Genomic DNA, 13,834 nt, shown 5'->3' with positions numbered 1-13,834 from the left:
TCATGCTTGTAATCCCAGCACTTTGGGAGGCCGAGGCAGGCAGATTGCTTGAGTCCAGGAGTTTGAGACCAGCCTGGACAACATAGTGAGACCTCAACTTTACTAAAAAAACTTAAAAATTCATCACGTGTGGTGCCATGCGCCTGTAGTCCCAACTATTTGGGAGGCTGAGGTGAGAAGATTGCTTGAGTCTGGGAGATCAAGGCTGTAGTGAGCAATGATTGTGCCACTGCATTCCAGCCTGGGTGACAGAGTGAGACACTGACTCAAAAAAATCAAAGAATCAGTTTGTGAGTTTATATACAAAAACTTGCTGGGATTGTGATTTTAATTGCATTGCATTTATAGTACATTTTCAGGAGAATGAACGTCTTGATGATATTGAATCTTCCAATCCATAAATAGGGTACATCTATTGATCTAGATTTTTAATTTATCTTAGCAATGTTTTCTTATTTTCAGGCCTTGCACATCTTTCATTAACTATATCCCTGAGTATTTTATATTTTTGATGTTATTTGATGTTATATTAAATTTATTTTCCAATTGTTCATTGTTCTGTTCTTTTATTCCAGCTTTTCACTAGATTGTTCTCTAAGTCCTACCACTTTATCAGGTCCTATGTCAGTTCTGCATCTGGTTTAGTTTCATTTGGAACACTGCAATGTCTGATTGGGATGAGAGACAGGAGTTTCGGAGAAGTAGAGGATGGCTGAGGTTTGCATCCTGGATGACTGGAGGTTCTCTGGCTCACAATATGACAGACTTCATTCATATTGTGCCATATCCCAGGTTCCATGCTAATTGTTAGTGACATGACTCACAGTCCCTGTCTCAAAGAGCCATAGCACAGTAGGGATCAAGTGACAAGTGATCTGATAAGGTACACAAAGTATAGGTTTCCATGGGAACACAGAACAGGGGGTCCCAAACCCAGCTTTTGAGGGGAGTATCAGAGACTACTACCAGGAGAAAAGGGTGATTATGCTGAATCTAAAGGAAGAGTCAGCTTTAGACACGTTGTAGAGTCCAGCCCAACCCTGGTGGGTGACTGGCTGGCCAGCTTAATACACTAAACGTGAAGTCTCCCAAATATGCAAATAAAAACTGCAACAGCTGGCCTGCATGTGAGAGGCCCTTCCATGACTCTGACCGAGACCCCGCAGATGGTCAGGATGCAAATACTTCTGGTCCAGCAGAAGGCAGCTGTGAGTTCTCCCAGGTACCTATTAGAAAAGCAAAAGCAAAAACCCTGAGATGATTGTGTCTAACCTCAGAGTAAAGTATCCTCTTGGCACTGAAGACTTTGGGGATGCATTAAAAAGAAGTGGATTGCTAGTGGTCTGTCCACCTCCCCACTCCCTGCTACATGTTCTTTCAAGATGTTGAAGGCTGGAAAAAGTTGATCTAAGCTGTCTAGCCGAGGCTGCCTCTTCTACAAACCACACAATTTTCTGTCTTCAAAGGAAATCAGCATTTTTTTTTTTTTTTTTTTTTTTGGCCTGTACTCAGTCCTGCTTAAGGTTTCAATGACTAGAAATTTCTGAGACCACAAAGAAGTCTGTTTCATTCACTTGCCCAGGATGCCTGTAACTTCCATCTGTTTCTTTCTTTCTCTCTACTTTTCAGCAGCCCTTTCTCCTTCTTTTGGTAACAGTATCCTGATTTCCCCCATCATCAGGGAAACAGTTTCCCTCCCTGATCATCAGGTCCCCATCTGCCAGCTCCAGGGCTGAGGCCGCTGGTAACTAAAGAAATGAACATGGCTGAAATTGTCTAAGGAAAAAGGGCAAAGTTCCAGAAGGAAAGAAATTGCTACCATATCTCAAAGAACTCCATCGTTTAGTGGCTGTGTAGAGGAGAGGGAGTCTGCAGAGAACCCAGAGAAGGACCGTAGAGGTAGGATTAAGACCAGGAGAGTCACATGATGTCATGGAAGCCAATGGGAAAGAGTGCTTCAAGGAGGGAGGAAGTGGCCAAAGCACCAGATGCAACTGGGAAGTTACAGGAGGTGAGGATTGAAAATCAGGCATGTGGCCTGGCAAGGTGGCTCATGCCTGTGATCCCAGCATTATGGGAGGCGGGGATGGGAGGAGTGCTTCAGCCCAGGAGTTTGAGACCAGCCTGGTCAACAAAGTGAGACCCTGCCTCAAGAAAAAAATTTTTTTTAAAAGAAAGAAAGTTGTGCATGTGACCTTCAACACACGATAGTTATGGGTGACCTCAGATCTATTTCAGTGGAGGAGTTATGAAAGAAAATGGGAGGTTAGGAAGTGGAGCGAGGAAACACAGACAATTCTCCAGCTGCGAAAGGGAGGAGTTGGCGGTAAGCTGGAGAAGATGAGGAATTTACGTAAGTTTCTTTCTTTAAAAAAAAAAAAAATCAGAACACTTAGGCACGTTTAAAACCAGAGTAATCATTAGTTGAACAATTTGGGGAGAGACAGGATAATTGAAGTGTAAGGTTCTTGAGAAAATAAAATCCCCAAGAGGGAATATTGTTTACAGCATTTCCCAAACTCACTTGGTGGATTGCCTCTCTTCGGGCCAAATTCATTTTGATTACTGTTCCACAGAAAGCACCATGGCCCAAATCAGGTCAAGGGCCCATCCGCAAACCAAATAGCATGGCCAAGGCTACACTTTGATTATGGCCAATCAGAATCCTCTCCTCTAGAGCTGGGGGTGGGCTAAACTCCACCCAAACTAAATGTCTGAAAATGAGACAGGGTTAAGTTGTAGGAAAGAGAGGGTATTCATACCTGGCAGGTACCCCAGCAGTGACCTCGAAGCCAGCTGAATGATGGGGCAAATGGCCTTGCCATGTGGTGTTCCCTCCCTCTTGGAACTCTCTTGGTAACAAAGATTCCCTTTTTTTTTTCTTTTTTTTTTTTTTTTTTGAGACAGAGTCTCTCTGTCACCCAGGCTGGAGTGCAGGGGCGTGATCTTGGCTCACTGCAACCTCTGTCTCACAGGTTCAAGCAATTCTCATGCCTCAGCCTTCTGAGTAGCTGAGATTACAGATGCACACCCCTACGCCCAGCTAGTTTAAGTATTTTAGTAGAGATCGGGTTTCACCATGTCGGCCAGGCTGGTCTCGAGTTCATGACCTCAGATGATCCACCCACCTTGGCCTCCCAAAGTTCTGGGATTACAGGCGAGAGCCACCATGCCCGGCCGGTAACAAAGATTCTTAAATTGAATCCCACTGAAACTTCAGTATATAGAGTTAGGATGTTCAGGCAATATGGCTAGCTGTAGAATTCAGTGTATTGAAGGGTTAAAATCTGGCTTATTCCAAGGGTTCCTGGGCATTTCTAAAGACACAGTAAAACACCTAAAACCGTTTTAGTAACTTGAGAAGATGCCCAACGTAGGAAGCAGGCCCAGACCTGTTAGATGGGAGGCAATTTAGGAGCTAGGCAATCCCCAGCTCCTGGGATAACTGTGCATTTATTAACCCAATTAATAGACGTAATTGAAGAAGGAAAGACAGATGTTGGGCAACTACTGGGCAATGTCCGCTTTAATGGGTCCCATATGAGCTGATTTGGCATAGGGTAGAAGGCTGTCTTTCAAGGACCTCAAGGTTGCTGCTTCCTTTCTCAGATGATGGTATTACGTGGCTTGGGGCTTCCCTTCCACCTTGCCTCAATTCAGAAAATGCTTACGGGCACCTACCATGTGTAACTGCCATCCTATGTGCTGGGATATGGTAGCACTGCCTTTTGCAGCTTACAAAGCCCTTTCCTACCTATCTCAATCTGGTGATTCTGAGAAGAGATTTTGAGTCAGAAAGATCAAAGTGAGAATAAATCCATCCACGTATTATGTGTGACTTTAGGCAAGTCATTTCATGTAATTCCCAACTTCTTCTATAAATTGGTAATAATAACAGTTCTGGCCAGGCATGATGGCTCACACCTAAAATCCCAGCACTTTGGGAGGCTGAGGTGGGGGGATCGCTTGAGCCCAGGAGTTTGAGACCAGCCTGGGCAACATGACAAAACCCCGTCTCTACAAAAAAACATGAAAATTAGCCAGCGGTGGTGGCTCACACCTGTGGTACCAGCTATATGGGAGGCTGAGTTGGGAGGATTGCTTGAGCCTGGGAGGCGGAGGTTGCAGTAAGTCGAGACTGTGCCATTGCATTCCAACCCAAGACCCTGTCTCCAAAAAAAAAGTTCCTAGCTCAAAGGATGGTTAGGAGGAGTCTATAACATATGAAAAGTACTTAGCGCATAGCAAACACTCATGAAAAAGTAGCTGTAATATTCATTCTTTGTCTGTTTATTCACACGATAATCTTATCCTGTTGATACTACTATCTTCGTTCACATACCTTCATTGAGCACTGATTATGTTCTAGGTGCTGAACACCTAGGTCCATAATGACCAAAAGAGGACTCAGATGCAGAACAAGGTCCCAGAACTAAGCCTTCAGGAAAAGGAAGAACCATCAAACGAAACTGAGGGGAAACCTTTCCACCTTGCCTCCATTCAGGAAATGCTTATGGGCACCTACTATGTGTAATTGCCATGCTATGTGCTGGGATGTGGTAGCCTTACTCATCTCAGGCAAGCCAAGAGAGCTACATGAAGGAGGAGAAGGCAGGAGTAAGATGAGGCTCCAAAGTGAGCACTGGCTTCTGCAACAACGAGTTCCCAGGCCAGCTTGAGTAGAGCAATGTCGCTTCCTGGGCAGGTCGGGGCAGAGCTCTGACCAGACTGACTTGAGGTGAAAATGGAGCAGGTGTGGAATCAACAAGTGCAAAGAATTTACAAGGTTTTGGTGTGAATGGGAGCAGAAAAATGGCGGAAGTGGCTAGAGGGAGAGGCAGGATCCAGGAGTTTTGAGTGGTGGTTCTTAAAAATTTTATTTTATGATAGGAGCTATTAGGGCATGTTTTCTAAAGAAGATGGGAATGATCCAGTACTGAGGGAGAAACTGGTGACTAAGGAAGGAAGGATTCAGAGACCAAGTGGAGGGGTGACTCTGATAGGAACAAAAACGCTTCATTTATTGTAAAATCTGGGGAAGCAGAGATTGCGGGGAAAGTGCAGATATGTTGGTAGATGATAATCTCCTGTCTGGGGAGAGGGGAAGGAAACTCAGTGGTAGGGAAGAAATCAGTGAGAAGTCAGTAAGATTTCTGGTGGATTATGCTTATGAATACTGAAGTCCTAAAGAAAGTGTGGAAGGGGAGATGGAGGTAAGTTCATGAGAGCAAAAAAAGGGGTGGCAGTTTGAAAAATATGACAGTATGAACTTCAAGGGGGTTAGGGTCTTTAAAAGAGGATGAGAGGAGAAACAGTGCTAAAGATATTTATGGTCTGGATGTTGTGGCTAACACCTGATACCCAAACACTTGAGAGGCCGAGGCAGGAGGATCACCAACCAACATGGTGAGATCCTGTCCCTATTTAAATTATTTCTGTGAAGTGTGAGGCAAAGCCATCTGCTTAGAGAGAAGGATGCCAAGGGGACAAAGGAAGCTTGAGGAGGAAGAAGGTTGAAAAATCATAATTTAAGAGTGTGAGCAGTGGTGGGCTACAGCGGGGAAATACAGTAGAATTGCTAGGCAGGCTTGAGGGCTCGTTTGAAATTTGTGGACCTCACCTTAAAGGAAGAGAAATCTGGCCGGGCGCGGTGGCTCAAGCCTGTAATCCCAGTACTTTGGGAGGCCGAGACAGGTGGATCACGAGGTCAGGAGATCGAGACCATCTTGCCTAACACGGTGAAACCCCGTCTCTACTAAAAAATACAAAAAACTAGCCGGGTGAGGTGGCGGGCGCCTGTAGTCCCAGCTACTCGGGAGGCTGAGGCAGGAGAATGGCATAAACCCAGGAGGCGGAGCTTGCAGTGAGCTGAGACCCGGCCACTGCACTCCAGCCTGGGCGACAGTGAAACTCCGTCTCAAAAAAAAAAAAAAAAAAAAAAAAGGAAGAGAAATCACTTTCAACTTTCCAGCAATATTCAGATGGTTTTTTTTTTTTTTTTTTGGTTGTTGTTTTGTTGTTTGAGACAGAGTTTCACTCTGTCACCTCAGCTGGAGTGCAGGGGCGTGATATTGGCTCACTGCAACCTCTGCCTCCTGGGTTCAAGCGATTCTCCTGTCTCAGCCTCCAGAGTAGCTGAGATTACAGGTGCCCACCACCATGCCTGGATAATTTTGTATTTTTAGGAAAGATGGTTTTTCCCATATTGGCCAGGCTGGTCTCAAACTCTTGGCCTTAAGTGATCTGCCCATTTCAGCCTCCCAAAGTGCTGGAATTACAGACATGAGCCACCTTGCCCAGCCAATGTTCAGATGTTCTGATATAAAAAAGGTGGGGGTAAAGGGGTTATGGGCTTTCGTAAGGGAGTTTGTATAATACTCATTACTAAGCTGGGTCAGGAGGGATGTGAGCATGAGGGGGAAAATAAATGTGAAAATCTGGCAGGGACAAAGGTTTGCAGACCTTGATGAGGCTGAAGAAATAATGAGGTTGAGGAAATGCTTTTGTGGTGATACTATGGTAAGTGGGTTACAGTCAGATTTGAGATCTTTTGTGACTGTGATTTCTTTTCTCTTTTCTTTTCTTTTTTGGAGACTGGGTCTCACTCTGTTGCCCAGGCTGGAGTGCAGTGGCACAAACACAGCTTACTGCAGCCTCAACCTCCTGGGCTGAATGAAGAGGTTCTCCCACCTCAGCCTTCCAAGTAGCTGGGACCACAGGTACGTGCCACCATGCCTGGCTAATTTTAAAACAATCTTTATGGAAATGGGGTCTTGCCATGTTGCCCAGGCTGGTCTCAAACTCCTGGGCTCAGCCTCCCAAAGTGTTAGGATTACAGACATGAGCCACCATGCCTAGCCAGTGTGATTGTGATTTCTGAGATAGTGCAGTTAAGGGCGAGAACAGGCCAGGGTAAGACCACAGGAGTGGGAACTGGGGAGAGGGGAAGGAAACTCAGTGGTAGGGAAGAAATCAGTGAGAAGTCAGTAAGATTTCTGGTGGATTATGCTTATGAATACTGAAGTCCTAAAGAAAGTGTGGAAGGGGAGATGGAGGTAAGTTCATGAGAGCAAAAAAAGGGGTGGCAGTTTGAAAAATATGACAGTATGAACTTCAAGGGGGTTAGGGTCTTTAAAAGAGGATGAGAGGAGAAACAGTGCTAAAGATATTTATGGTCTGGATGTTGTGGCTAACACCTGATACCCAAACACTTGGGAGGCCAAGGCAGGAGGATCACCAACCAACATGGTCAGATCCTGTCCCTATTTAAATTATAAAGTTATTATTATTATTATTATTATTTGGATATGAGGGTCTCCCTCTGTTGTCCAGGTTGGAATGCAGGGTGCTATCATGGCTCACTGCAGCCTCAATCTCCTGGGCTGAAGGAATCTTCCTGCCTCAGCCTCCTGTGTAGCTGGGACCAGTGGCATGTGCCACCATGCCTATTTGATTTTTTTTATAGAGACGGGGTCTCACTTTGTCACCTGCGCTGGTCTCGAACTCCTAGGTTTAAGCAATACTCTCAGTTAGGCTTCCAAAGCGCTGGGATTACAGGAATGCCTGGCCAAAAATGCCTGGCTACCATGCCTGGCCAAAAAAATTTAAAATAAAAAAAATTTACAGTGCCTGTCTACCAATTCACAACCCCTTGTAGATGACCATGTTTAACGCCATGTGCCTCCGTGCTCATAGCAATAGCTAATGGATCTAGGGGTGGGATCTGAGCAATGGGCAGCCAATCTGTGGAGTGACCTGTCCAATGAATGAACTTTCCTTTATGCTTGGCCTCCATCCCTTGGCATCCAAGAGGGACACCACCTTTTCTTGGTCCTGTTCCTGCCTCACGGGTCAGTCCTTCTCAGTCTTCCTGCTGGTTCCTCTTTATCTTCATGACCTCTTCTCTCTACATTCACCTACGAAGTGAGTTCATCAAGATGTCTGTGCTTTCAAATATCTTTACATGCCATTTACTAGCTGGCAGTTCTCGTAAGTTTATCACAGCTCTAACTTCTTCCCCCAAATCCAGACTTCCATATCTAATTACTTACTTGACATCTCCATTTATTTATTTTTATTTTTTGAGATGGAGTATCACTCTGTCACCCGGCCTGGAGTGCAGTGGCGCAATCTCTGCTCACTGAATCCTCCACCTCTGGGTTCAAGCAATTCTCCTGCCTCAGCCTCCTGAGTAGCTGGGATTACAGGCATGTGCCACCATGCCCAGCTAATTTTGGTATTTTTAGTAGAGACAGGGTTTCACCATGTTGACCAGGCTGGTTTCAAACACCTCAAGTGATCTACCCGCCTCCCCAAAGTGCTAGAATTACAGGTGTGAGCCACCACGCCCACTTGACATCTCCATTTAAATCTCCAGTAGGAGGCTGGGCGCAGTGGCTCATGTCTCTAATCCCAGAACTTTGGGAGGCCAAGGCGGGGTCAGGAGTTCAAGACCAGCCTGGCCAACATGGTGAAACCCTGTCAAAAATTGGTTGGGTGTGGTGGCACACGCCTATAGTCCCAGCTACTTGGGAGGCTGAGGTGGGAGAATTGCTTGAATCCAGGAGATGGAGGCTGCAGTGAGCCAAGACTGCACCACTGCACTCCAGCCTGGGCGACAGAGTGAGACTCCATCTCAAAAACAAAAAACAAAAAAAACTCCAATAGGCATCTCAAACATAACTTGTTCCCTCTTATCCACAACCCTCCCCTTGGAAAAACCCTGCTCCTCCTACAGTCTTCCCCAGATCAATAAATGGCAAATCCGTCCAGTGTTAAGCCAAAAATCTTAGCATCAGGCAAAACTATGGAGTAAAAAGATAAGTGGTTGCCAGGAGCTAGGGGGCAGAGGGATGAAGAGGTGGAACACAGGGGATTTTTAGGGCAGTGAAAATATTCCGTATGATGGTTCTAATGGTGGCTTGATGTAATTATCTGCTTGTTCAAACTCATAGAGTGTATAACAGAGTGAACCCTAATGTAAACTATTGGGTGATCATCATGTATGAATGCAGTTAATTAAGTGCAACAGATGTACCACTCTAGTGGGGAATGGGGACAATTCAGGGAGGCTCTGCATATGTAGGGCAGGGATATGTGGATTATCTCTGTATCTTCCTCTCAATTTTGTTGTGAACCTAAAACTGCTCTAAAAAACAAAGTCTTGGCTGGGTGCTGTGGCTCATGCCTGTAATCCCAGCACTTTAGGAGGCTGAGGTGGGAGGACTGCTTAAGCCCAGGAGTTCGAGACTAGCCTGGGTAACAGTGCGACTCAGTCTCTACAAAAAAATTAGCTGAGCAGAGTGATGCACGCCTGTAGTCCCAGCTACTCAGGGGGCTGAGGTGGGAGGATCACCTGAGCCTGGGGGTGTTGAGGCTGCAGTGAGCTATGATTGCACCACTGCACTCCAGTCTGGGCAACAGAACTGAGACACTGTCTCAAAACAAACAAACAAAAAGACAAAGTCTTTTTATAAGAAAAAAAAAAATCTTAGCATCATCCTTGATTCCTTTCTTCTCATGCCTACCACCAATACATCAGGAAATGTCTAGAATACTATCTACTTCTTGCCATCTCCAATGCTACTACCCTAGTCCAAGCCAGCTTCATCTCTCTGCTGTGTGACCTTGGGCAAGCTCCTTACCTTTTCAGGCTTCTGTCATGATTAAATGACTTATTATCTGTAAGGTGCTTAACAGTGTTCATCACATAGGATGCGCCATATCAGTGCTTTTTATATAAATAAATATCCTCAATATAGAAATGTCTTTCTAAGGCCCTAGTCCCCCTACAGTCCATTCAGAACACAGCAGCCTCATGATCCTTTCAAAGCCTAGGTCAGATCTTGTCATGGCTCTGCCCTTCAGCTCCTGCTCGACTTAGGCTAGCCACACTGGCCTCCTGTCTGTCCCTTGAAAACACACCAGTGCTGATCCAGCACAGTCCCACCTTCAGGGTTTTTACCCTTGCTGCTCCTTGTGCCTCTGCTATCCACAAGGCTTGCTCCCTCCTTCCCTTCAGCTATATGATCAAATATTGCTAAGTTAGGCCTTGCCTGCTTACCTATTTGCTTGCTTGAATTTTTCTCATTATCTCTAATCACTACCCGACACTGTGTTACTATTATTATTTTATTTTTGAGACAGAGTCTCACTCTGTCTCCCAGGCTGGAGTGCAGTGGTGCGTCTCAGCTCACTGCAAGCTCCGCCTCCCGGGTTCACGCCATTCTCCTGCCTCAGCCTCCCAAGTAGCTGGGACTACAGGCGCCCGCCACCACACCCGGCTAATTTTTTGTATTTTTAGTAGAGACAGGGTTTAGCCCTGTTAGCCAGTATGGTCTTGATCTCCCGAACTCGTGATCCGCCCACATTGGACTCCCAAAGTGCTGGGATTACAGGCGTGAGCCACCGCGCTAATTTTTGTATTTTTAGTAGAGACGGGGTTTCCCCATGTTGGCCAGGCTGGTCTCGAACTCCGGACTTCAAGCGATTGCCCACCTCGGCCTCCCAGAGTGCTGGGATTACAGGCGTAAGCCATTGTGCCTGGCCTCGGACACTGTATTGGCCTGGTGGCCGACTGTCTCCCTGACAACACTCAAGCTCCATAACAATGTGGGTTGTTTTGCTCACTGCTGTATTTCCAGAGCCTAGCACAGTGCTTGGCACATAGCAGATGCTCAATATTTACTGCGTGTGTCATTCTCTTCTTTGAATTCCTGTAATACTCATCCAATACCATTCTTGCCAGACTTACCCATATGCTTTTTCTGCCGGTGGCTACCTGTGAAAGGTTTTACTTGTCTATGAGCTCCCTGAGGACAGGGCCTGGCTCAGGGAAACAATTGCTGTCATCTGTACTGTTTACCATGCCCTCACAGATCGCCTAATTTGATTTAACCAAAGCAAACAGGCCACAGAGGGCAGATATTATTAGCAATCCAGGTTTCCTGCCACCTAGACTAAGCTCAACAAATATTTTGATTGAGAGAGAGATTGGGAGAGAGAAACTTGAGTCACTTTGTGGAGAGAGGAAGCCCTTCTGGGCAAATGGAATGGTTCTCTGTAGCACATCCAACAGTACTCATAACAGCTAGCATTTGTTGAACTTAATTTTCTTTTTCTTTCTTTCTTTTTTTTTGATACAGAGTCTTGCTCTGTCGCCAGGCTGGGGTGCCGTGGCGCGATTTCGGCTCACTGCAACCTCTGCCCCCCGGGTTCAAGCGATTCTCCTGCCTCAGCCTCCCGAGTAGCTGGGGCTACAGGTCGGCACCACCACGCCCAGCTAATTTTTGTATTTTTAGTAGAAACGGGGTTTCACCATGTTGGCCAGGATGGTCTCGATCTTTTGACCTCGGCCCCCCTCGGCCTCCCAAAGTGCTGGCATTACAGGCGTGAGCCACCGCGCCCGGCCTGTTGAACTTAATTTTCTAATCTCTACCTGTGTCATCCTCACAGCTATTCTGTCTGCAACTATACGGGCAGGGATCTTTATGTCTTATTCATCTGTTATCTTCTGGTGCCTAAACAAGTCCTGGTACATAGTAGGTGTTGAATAAATGATGTCAGCCCGAGGCTCCTCAATTCCTGCCCGGGCTCAGGTGCAGCGCGGCGCTCCAGGTCCCGCCCTAGCGAGCGGCAGCGCTGGGCTCCGGCCCGGCTCCCAGCGCGCTCCCTCCGTACTGGGCTGGGCTGGGCCGGGCTGGGCCGGGCCGGGCCGGGCCGGGCCGGGCCGGTCCGCGCTCGGCGGCAGTTCCGGGTGCGCCGCAGGAGTGAGCGCGTGCACGGGGTGGGGCGCAGAGGGCCGGTCGCCTCACAGCTCCCGGTGCCTTCCGCATCCCCGCTCGCCGGGACTGTGGGGAGCGGTTCCCTCGCCGCCACCCCTGCTGCAGGCCCAGAGTCGGGTACTAGGCCTCCAAAAGCGCGGAGAGCCCTCCCGCCCCGGCCGCGTACTCCTGACCCGGGACCCCCGGCAGGCTAGCCGCGCCGCTCCCCGCCCCGCCGCGCAGACCCCGCCCCCGCACCCCGTAGGTGCCCGCCTCCAGCGCCGCTCTCCATACTTGGCGATCGCCGCAGCCCCGCGCGCTCATTGGCCGCAAGCTGGCGGCGTGGGGGGCGGGCCCGGGCCGGGCCGGGGCGGGGAAGGAAGGTGGCGGCGGCCCGGCGCGGGGGGAGGGGGGCGCTGACCCGGATGTTCACTCCTGGGCACCCGGGGAAGTGGAAGCGCCGGGCCCTGCTGCGGGGGGGAGAGCCACTGACACCGGGACCGCCGCCGCCGCCGCCACCATGGTAAAGGCCGCACAGCTCCCTCCCCGGCCCGGGGGCCCCTCCGGAGCTCGCGTCCCCCTCCCCTTGCCCATCCGCGGCCCGGGACTGGTGGCTTCCCGGGGTGGGGGAGGGGCGGGGTCCCGGACCCCGGGTGGACCCGGTCCCTCCCCGCCCAGGAGGGTGCCGCCGGCGCGGACGACTTGGGCGGCAGTGACCCTGTCCCGCTCCCAGCCCTCGCCACAAGCTGGAGTCCCACTCACCACCTCTGTGTCCAGGCTGGTCTCTCCCATAGCCCAGGCTAGACCCTCCCTCCCGAACCGTGGCCCCAGCCAGGCACCCCCCCCGCCCCCCGGTGACCCTGGCGTGGGCCCCCTTCCTCCCCCGGTCTAGGGCTAGGTCTGCTTTCCCCCGTCTCTCCCGCCCAGGCTAGGCCGTCGTTTCTCCCTGCCATGGCCCAGGCTAGGCCGCTGCCTCCCTCCCTCCCTTGCCTTCTCCATGGCCTCAGGCTGGACCCCCGTCAGCCCCTCCTGCAGCGGCCTAGGTTTGCTTCCCCTCTTCTCCGTGGCCTCAGCCTGAATCTCCTCATCCCCCTGTGATCTTAAATCTGGACCTCCTTTCCTCCGCCTATGGCCCCGCCTGGACCTCACTGCCCCCTCCCCACCATGATCCCCTTCCCTACCATGAGCCCCTTCCCTACCATGAGCCCCTTCCCTGGACTTCTCGCCACTCCTAGCGTAACCTGCGTCAGCCCCGCTCGGTCTCCGCCCTGACCCTCTCACCAGGTTCCTGACCGTCTCACCAGAGTCCTGCCTCCTGCCCCGTGCACGACCCAGGGTCCCCGTCCTTTTACCTGGGGCGCGCCTTCTTTGCAGCCTTCGGGAAGCGAGGGGAGCTCTCCAGCAGGGATGGGGTGGTCCCGGTGCTGTGCCTTCTCAGTTGCCCCTTCTAGGGAGGCCGCTTGGGAGCCAGCGAGGGAAGGGCGGGCATCGGTGTGCCCAGAAGGCAGCGCGCTGCGCTGCGGGCCCTTCTCGAGGCCGCCGCCGTGGGTGCTGTGCTTGCGAAGCGTCCTGCAGGGCGGGCCGGGGTCCGCGGCGCCCAGGCCTGAGTGGGAGCTGAGGGCTGAGGGTGGGTGGCCCACAGGACAAGCATGAACGCACAATCGCCCTTGTGAGGCCATGGCCTTAGGGGGCCACCAGGCCCAGGATCCAGCATATGGCCTGGACACGATGCACCTGAGCAGGCGCAGCCTCCCCTTCCCTCTGAACTGTCAGCTTGTAAGGGTTGGAACTGCTGATTATGGAAGTCCCTCGGATCAGGTGAGCAGAACTCCGAGGGAGAGTGCTGGCTCCACTCGCAGTGTTTGTTTTGGTAAAGAAGGCAGATGCCTTCTGAGACTGTTGAGGAACCTGGGGCTTCACTTAGGCCCCCACGGATAGACCTGCACTCCTGCCACTTGACCCTTCCGCAGGACAGGCCCAGCACTTAGGTTGGAAGGGCCAGAGAACTTCTTCCTGACGGGGTCAAGGGATTTCTGGAGCATGTTTGTATGTGGACTTTGGGCCTCAAAGTG

The 13,834-nt window shown here is 50.0% G+C and overlaps 1 protein-coding gene across 6 annotated transcripts in view; it reads left to right on the top strand.

Annotated features, from left to right (window-relative positions):
* Nucleotides 1-12,091: 12,091 nt before the first annotated feature.
* The window catches only part of CAPZB (capping actin protein of muscle Z-line subunit beta), a 147,915-nt gene continuing 146,172 nt past the window's right edge, over nucleotides 12,092-13,834 (top strand). For 3 of the 6 annotated variants that reach the window (XM_030912974.1, XM_030912973.1, XM_030912976.1), the window contains exon 1: nucleotides 12,092-12,285. In XM_030912974.1, the coding sequence (XP_030768834.1) occupies nucleotides 12,283-12,285 (3 nt within the window). In that variant the 5' untranslated portion in view covers nucleotides 12,092-12,282. Of the gene's footprint in view, nucleotides 12,286-13,068; nucleotides 13,581-13,834 lie in introns of those variants that run through there. The other 3 variants (XM_010385550.2, XM_010385551.2, XM_030912975.1) reach the window with 1 other exon arrangement.

The sequence above is a fragment of the Rhinopithecus roxellana genome, chromosome 12 (genome assembly GCF_007565055.1).
Source record: "Rhinopithecus roxellana isolate Shanxi Qingling chromosome 12, ASM756505v1, whole genome shotgun sequence".
In the NCBI taxonomy this organism is placed as follows: Eukaryota; Metazoa; Chordata; class Mammalia; order Primates; family Cercopithecidae; genus Rhinopithecus; species Rhinopithecus roxellana.
The sequence above is the reverse complement of the archived record's forward strand: the minus strand, read 5'-3'. Positions and strand labels throughout refer to the sequence as shown.